At 38.3% G+C, this 6,898-nt stretch overlaps 2 protein-coding genes across 3 annotated transcripts; one reads left to right on the top strand and one right to left on the bottom strand.

Moving 5' to 3' along the window:
* Positions 1-53: 53 nt before the first annotated feature.
* On the top strand, positions 54-1,609 carry LOC117931075 (UDP-N-acetylenolpyruvoylglucosamine reductase-like). Its single transcript, XM_034851933.1, has 4 exons — positions 54-463; positions 568-841; positions 917-1,116; positions 1,183-1,609. The coding sequence occupies exons 1-4, from the start codon at positions 195-197 to the stop codon at positions 1,472-1,474; spliced, it is 1,035 nt and encodes a 344-aa protein (XP_034707824.1). The 5' UTR covers positions 54-194; the 3' UTR covers positions 1,475-1,609.
* Positions 1,559-6,256, bottom strand: LOC117931076 (protein ABA DEFICIENT 4, chloroplastic). 2 transcript variants are annotated; one of them, XM_034851934.1, is made up of 6 exons: positions 5,973-6,253; positions 4,919-5,147; positions 2,624-2,724; positions 2,095-2,223; positions 1,890-1,978; positions 1,559-1,796 (listed from the first exon to the last, which is right to left on the bottom strand). In XM_034851934.1, the coding sequence occupies exons 1-6, from the start codon at positions 6,015-6,017 to the stop codon at positions 1,649-1,651; spliced, it is 741 nt and encodes a 246-aa protein (XP_034707825.1). In that variant the 5' UTR covers positions 6,018-6,253; the 3' UTR covers positions 1,559-1,648. The 2 variants fall into 2 exon arrangements, with proteins under 2 accessions (XP_034707825.1, XP_034707828.1); XM_034851937.1 differs by lacking the exon at positions 2,095-2,223 and having other exon boundaries at positions 5,973-6,256.
* Positions 6,257-6,898: the final 642 nt, after the last annotated feature.

The raw sequence follows: 6,898 nt of genomic DNA, 5'->3' as shown, positions 1-6,898 counted from the left end.
AGTGGGCCTTACGTGGCATACGGTGCGATGGGTTGGGTTGGGTTGGGTTGGCATTACGCCAGCCCATCAATCAATCTGCTCCAACCCGTTGCTGATCCCGTACAGCTTCATCCGTGTATGTTCGGACACATAAAATCCCTGCTAGCCGGAGCCAGACACACAGCTGAAAATTCAAACGAACTCAATTGTAGAGAATGATTTCGAAGACAAAATTATCCGCGAGCTCACCATCTTTATCGATTATTTCCCAAAACCCCAACCATTATCAGAAAGGCAAAACTCATCTGCTGCTATCATCACCAAGGAAGGCATGGCCCTCGTTGAGCAATCACATCAAGTGGGAGGGGTTGAGAGTGATAAGGGGCAAGAAGCTCTTAAAGGATCTCAGCACTTGGGGGATCGGAGGCCCTTGTGACCATTTTCTCCAAGTCTTCACCCATTCCCAACTTCTCTCTGCTCTCTGGTTTCCACTTTCTCCCCCTTCATTCGCATCTGTCACTGTTCTAGTTTGTCAGGACTCTTTAATTTTTAAACCCCAAATGTAATTTGATTTTTGATGCAATGCAGGTATTGTCGTGAGCATTCCATACCATTCATCATTGTTGGCAAAGGCTCAAATTGTCTTTTTGATGATTTGGGTTATGACGGTTGTGTTATTCAGAACCGGATTGAATTCCTGGAGAGGAATGAGCCTGGCATTTACAGGGCTGGAAGCGGTTTTCCGTTTAATCGGTTGGGCGTCCAATGTTCGAGCGAAGGGTACACTGGTCTTGAGTTTGCTGGGGGAATCCCTGGGACTGTCGGTGGGGCTGTATATATGAATGCTGGAGCAAATGGGCAGGTAATTCTGACTATCGTGATGTGTTCAGTTGATGAAATGGTTCATGGGTGTTGATGCTTGTCTTGTGTTTAAAAGGAAACCGCTGGCGTTGTTCATGGGGTCGAGTTTGTTACAACCGAAGGCAAATTTCAGAGTCTGAACAGAACTGATCTCAAGTTTGGCTACAGATCATCGCCATTTCAGAAAATGAAAAACTTGGCAGCCATTGTTGCTGTTACGTTCCAGCTGAAGCACTCTGCTTCTGCAAGAAGAATGCAGCAACAATACTTGGAAAGGTAATCTCTAGAAGGGTTCCTACGCCTCCTGTGGTAGATACTGATGGGGGTATATTCTGTTTCCAGGAGGCGATTATCTCAACCAGTTGGGGAGAAAAGCGCTGGATCAGTGTTCCGCAATCCTTCAAATTTGGGAGTCACAGCAGGTGAGTTGATTGAGAGAGCTGGATTGAAAGGTTATAAAGTGGGAGGCGCAATGGTTTCCAACATCCATGCCAACTTCTTCATTAATTCTGGTCAGTCAACTTCTCAAGACATGCTCGAATTGATCAGATTGGTTAAGGAGAAAGTTTATCAGAGGTTTGGGGTACAGCTCAAGGAAGAAGTATTGTATGTGCATCCGCATGGTAATGTGTAGAATACAGAGACAGATAAAACAATTATGTAAAGTAGTTATTGATGAAGAAAGAGAGCACAAAAACTTGGTGCCTACAAAGAAACAAGTGTAAAATTTTAACCATTTTCTCAAATGGCAATCTTCCTTCAAATTAAAGTGTTTGGCATTGCAGAATTCTGCATTAATGAATTGGTATTACATGCTGTGTTTTGTATCTCCTGCACTTTTGGTTAGTGCTTTGGTGATGACATGAGTAACAATTCCAATGGGACAGAAAAGCAAGCAAAGGGAAACAGAATGTCGGGTCTCAATTTTGTTCTCCAGCCCATCCTGAAACACTTGCCTGGATGAATCACAAAATCACAAGCATTAGAATTCTCTCTTTTGCATGAGAGAGAGAGAGAGAGAGGGAGAGAGAGAGAAGAGAGAGAGAGACCTTGCAGCAAAAAGATCTATAGCCAGCAAGTGGATCCATGCTGAAGCCAATGTCATCTCATTGGAGAACATCTTTGCCATGCCGGGCAACTGCACATAATGAACAGGGAGAGAAGACTCATTGAGTACTTTTCATAATCAATACTCAAAAATTGTCAAATGCGCCCAAGCAAATATTGAACCTTAATGTGCTAGTTGATACACACCTCTGGCAGCCAGTATTTACTGGCGAACATTAGCCTTATTGTATCTGGTGTCCAGGAAAGGTATAATAGATAAGCATACAAAAGTCCGAGCACAACATATGGTATAGTACTTTCCATAGACTTCTTAGTCTGCATTTTTAAGGATCCAAACTGATTAATACTTCCCTTAGACATAATACAGAGCTAATAAAGAATCCAAGATTAACATAACTAGGTCAAGAACATAATGGCAAACTCAGGATTCAGCCATTAATCTGCAGAGGCAAATCCAGGATTTGGGAATTTATCAATTAAGATTGGAAAATATAATAACTTCAACATGAAAAGCAATTGCCTGATTAAAAAGAAAAAGGAAGAAAGGAAGTACATGTTGTGAGCTGAAACTATATAGAACAACCAGGCAATTATTTGAAAAATTCATGAAACTTGCAAAGAATTTGTTGAATCTTTCGTGCAAAATGGAAATTGTAAAATTAAAAAAGAACTTATACAGAGGGAATTAGAATCAGACATAAATGCAGCAAAATACCAATTCAGCCGTGGGAGCCAAAACCATGAGGGTGTAGAATGGAAGAACAGCCGCTGTTCCCAAGGTAAAAACACTGCTAGCAATTTGAGGATTTGCCAACCCTGTAAGACAATTTGGAAAAAAGATGTAAGAGACTAAATGTTAGTCCTAGCAACACTATTAAATGCAAAAGAAAGCCCTTGATACAGTTCTAAGAATGTAAAGCATAAAAATTATTTTGATACAGTAAGAGTCTTTCTTGGACTGCTGACACTAAAAAATATCATTAATGCATCATATAGGGATCACAAGGGTATTCAAGCTGCTAGTTTCCGGACCATAAAGCACCATTTAATGATGCAGGGCAACAAAGTCCTGTATCTCTAGGATCTGGAGGAATGAAAAGTTATAGGGGAACTCAAGTGCATGCATTATCGAGCAGGAAACAAAAAAGGAGAAAAACAAATTACAGAGGGGTTCTTTATTCTGCCAAAGGTACCAAATCCATGCACTCAACATACACCAGAATTGCTGCAAATTTGTGCATCACCTATCACAACAGGAGTGAAAGAACCTAGTGGGACTTTCCACTGATCTATCAGGACATTCATGAAAAGAATTAACGTGACTTGAGCTTTTCAATCTTACGTTTTATTTTAATTTCTAATGAGGAAATTAAGAATTCTTGTCAAACATCGAAGTGCTCTATGTGGTCCTTTCCACTAAGCCCCTCCATAGGATTAGCCGGCAGTTCAATGCAGGTTTTCTATTGAAATCCTATTTGTGCTCCTATGCCAAACGACCAGGCTTTCAACCCTAAACAAATATACTTAGGACGGCTTCACGGAGAAGTAGGGAACACTTTCTAACACCCAATTAAGTAAATTCCTAATAAAAGTCTCATTCCAAGTACATCCCTTTTCACCGAAGTTGCATTCACTTAAAAGCATGCTTCCCTTTTAACTGGCATCCCAAAAGGATCAGATTCAAATACTTTGAAAAAGAGCTTTCACACACCAAAGTTCTTTTCAACCTTTACCCAGCATCCTTCCCTGCTTTAAACCTCACTCCTTCAAGGCCTCTAAACCTCATGATATAGCTCCCCAAAGATCCAACCCATGGTTACCTGCATCTCCTTAACCTTCCACCCCCACTAACAATCACTTCCCTATTTCATAGCAGAACTTTCTTCTAACAACAATCCCTCTATTCTGCACACCTTTAAAAGCGCTTTTAGTTTGCTTGATTTATCAGCACCAAACCACCTACCTTTGGAGGCAAGCACACAACCTCCTAATCTGTTAAATGATATTTAAATTCTTCTCCCAACCCTGCCTAAAAAAAGAAGATTTGTTATTTTTCTATCCTTGAAGCTATTGAAACTGAAATTTCATCCTGATGTAAACAACGTAATTACCAACCAAAGAATTAAAGCCTAATTAAAAGAACCAGAAACAAGAAACCAGAGAGAGAAGAGAGACAGATCAAATCAATGTGAAGAAGAAAAAAAATTAAGCAGAAAAGAGTTTCAAATGCAATTATGGAATTTTCAGAATTACCATAAAAGTAGGAGTCTAAACATGAAGAGCAATTCTTATCATATATCAAATAAAATTTGTGTGAAGAAAGGAAATAAGAATAAGTGGCATCCTTTTGTATACAAAACAGAAGGATCATTAGATAATTGCCCTGATACATTTGGATCTTTACAGTTCCTTCAGGTCTTAAATAACTTAAAATATGATGGGGAAATTTCTACTAAGCATGCCTTGAGCTCCCATAAAAGGCTTCAGCAGAAAGTCATTAGTTCTCAATTTTCATACATAACCTCAAATTTTACTCCATGAATATCCATATATGGGACTAGAACTATCCATCTCCAGTTCATTTGGGAACTTGGTTTCTCCAAGCCTTCATGTTACTGTTTACATGCTTACCTTTGGGAATGATAGAAACCCCCTTTGTCTAGGGCTTTTCTCAGCATTGAGGGCATTATGTTTAACTCATTTTCAACAGATCTTTGACATCTTGGCAACTAGTCTCTTACGATATAAATCTGAAGACTATCATATTCTAGTTAATGTATGCATACATTTTAATATTGTGAATCTCCCATGAGGTTTCAGACATTCAGTGACCTTAATTCTTCCTGCACTCTCTTCGAGAAAATTATTAAAATAAACAATGAAGAAAAAAATGAAAATAGCACACAATAAAGCTATATGCTAATTGGGGGCTTTCTAAAAGGAAACCATTTAGTTTTGCAGATGATGTAGAATGTTTGACAAGCAATGTAAGTTGCAAAAGAAGAATTACATGAAGCATATACTCCAGAGCCTTTTCTATAAAACATGAATCTTGCAACTTTTGGTCTAATTATGATTCTCGATCCTCGCATGAAACTCCACTCACTGCTTCGCATGGCTCCAGCTCTTGCAACTTGTTGACCAAAAAGCTCTGTGCTCATTCCTTTGAGAGCAAAAGTGGACCTCTGATCCTTTCTAGTATAACACTGAGGTCTAATGGCCACTGCTGAGCGATCAATCTACAAGAAATAAACCCTAAAATTGTATGAAAATTTATCAAGGTCTCAATACAAACCAAGCAGCTAATCTTTAGTAATTAATACAACTACATGCTTCATCCTCTTATCATTTTTCATGTCTTTTTACATCATAACATAAACTGGTGGATTGAACTTCAATGAAAAGATTAAAATGGGCAGGCAGCAAGGCTGAAGCTTAATATTGATCAAGTGTATACCCCATCATTATATAGCTTCATAATGCTTGTAGAAATCTCAATTCCAGGCTCAAGTTCAATTCTAAGAACAAATCATCAAACCACAGAGGAAAATTCATACACTAACATGGAACAACAGTGAATTTGGGATTTTGTACGCACGTTCTCATCAAGCATCTACCCAAGAACATTACTACTTACAATGTGGGCAAGACATGGATACTAATTATAGAAACTGTAAATAAAAACAAAACAAAAATTGACTGTTAATTCATATATCAGAAGCCAAAATAAATTATGAAAGACAACAAAGCTGAAGCACCCAAATTATCAATTCATGGGAATAAATGGGAAAAACATCCATTCCAGATCTGGCAAAAAATTAACTGAAACAAGTATGTAAAACACCAAGACAAATCCTATGCAAAAGTTAACAAGGACTCAGTGTCAATCAGTCAGAAATACAGCTAAAACCCCCGTAGAAGTCCAAAAGGAAAAAAACTACTACAATTTTGAGAAAAAACAAGAATACCCAAATGAAAAAAAAAAAAAAAAAAAAGAAAGTAAATCACGCTTCCAAACACCTACAAGAAATGAAAAGGAAAAATAAAAGCAGAAAAGAGCATACCTTGAATGAGATTTGAGATTGGCAAAAGCAAGAAGAGAAGACCATAGCTAATGGAAAACAAAGAAACCCACGCCAGCTACAACAATACCAGCAGCAGCAGCAGCAGCAATAATAATGGCTTCTTCTTCATTCGGTTACATATTTAAGAAACCCAGAGGCGGAAGCAGTGAGGTGGGATTTTCCACTACATCAAACACAGTAGCGACACGCAACATAGCGAGCAAAAAGAGGAGGAAAGAGTGGGGGGGTCTCGTTCAGAGCCCACTCACCTCACTCATGAGTCATGACTCACCACAGCACTTTGGAGAAATAGTAGTACAAAACTACAAATCACATGTGGAGGTATACCGTATAGCCATACATCATCTTACACCTGTCCCACATGCACTCTATATCCTACTCAATCTCATCTTCTGGGAATTCCTGCTTGTCTCCTCCTCGCTTGTGAATTGTGATTTGAAAACGAGCTGCTTTATGCTGTCTCCCATTTGCCACATGTCATTCGCGCTAAATGCGGTTAACCCTCCCCCCTTCAATGGCTGGATTTTTTTAGCTTGCTTTGTGAATTGTGTGGGATGATTTTTGAATGATTTTCTATATAGGGTACTGTTCATGTCGGCTGAATCAAGAAAGCTATCATTATGTTCACAATATCTACCATGCAATGGCTGAAAACTAAAATTAATTATTGAACTTTTATTAATAAAATTGATTTTCAATAAGCTAAAAGGAATCATGCTTTTTGAACGTTTGAATAAATTTACTCAAATGTCTTATGTAATAATGCCTATAAAATTGAAATCTATTGGTGATGAAAATATGTTTCACATGTTATGATAGAAAAATAATGAAGATTTAAAGGCCACCAACCTTTTGTCTCCAAACTTTTGGCAAAAGATGAAGTACAACAACCTTAATTTTTTTGC

Source organism: Vitis riparia, chromosome 14 (assembly GCF_004353265.1).
Source record: "Vitis riparia cultivar Riparia Gloire de Montpellier isolate 1030 chromosome 14, EGFV_Vit.rip_1.0, whole genome shotgun sequence".
NCBI lineage: Eukaryota > Viridiplantae > Streptophyta > Magnoliopsida > Vitales > Vitaceae > Vitis > Vitis riparia.
The sequence above is the reverse complement of the archived record's forward strand: the minus strand, read 5'-3'. Positions and strand labels throughout refer to the sequence as shown.

Excerpts from the sequence above, each read along its gene's own strand:
- LOC117931075 (XM_034851933.1), top strand. The coding sequence starts at position 195 with ATGATTTCGAAGACAAAATTATCCGCGAGCTCACCATCTTTATCGATT. Across the intron at positions 464-567 it reads CAACTTCTCTCTGCTCTCTG|GTATTGTCGTGAGCATTCCA; the intron begins GTTTCCACTTTC and ends GATGCAATGCAG. Across the intron at positions 842-916 it reads ATGCTGGAGCAAATGGGCAG|GAAACCGCTGGCGTTGTTCA; the intron begins GTAATTCTGACT and ends TGTGTTTAAAAG.
- LOC117931076 (XM_034851934.1), bottom strand. The coding sequence starts at position 6,017 with ATGGTCTTCTCTTCTTGCTTTTGCCAATCTCAAATCTCATTCAAG. Across the intron at positions 5,148-5,972 it reads AATCTCAAATCTCATTCAAG|ATTGATCGCTCAGCAGTGGC; the intron begins GTATGCTCTTTT and ends TATTTCTTGTAG. Across the intron at positions 2,725-4,918 it reads CTCTGGAGTATATGCTTCAT|GGTTGGCAAATCCTCAAATT; the intron begins GTAATTCTTCTT and ends ATTGTCTTACAG.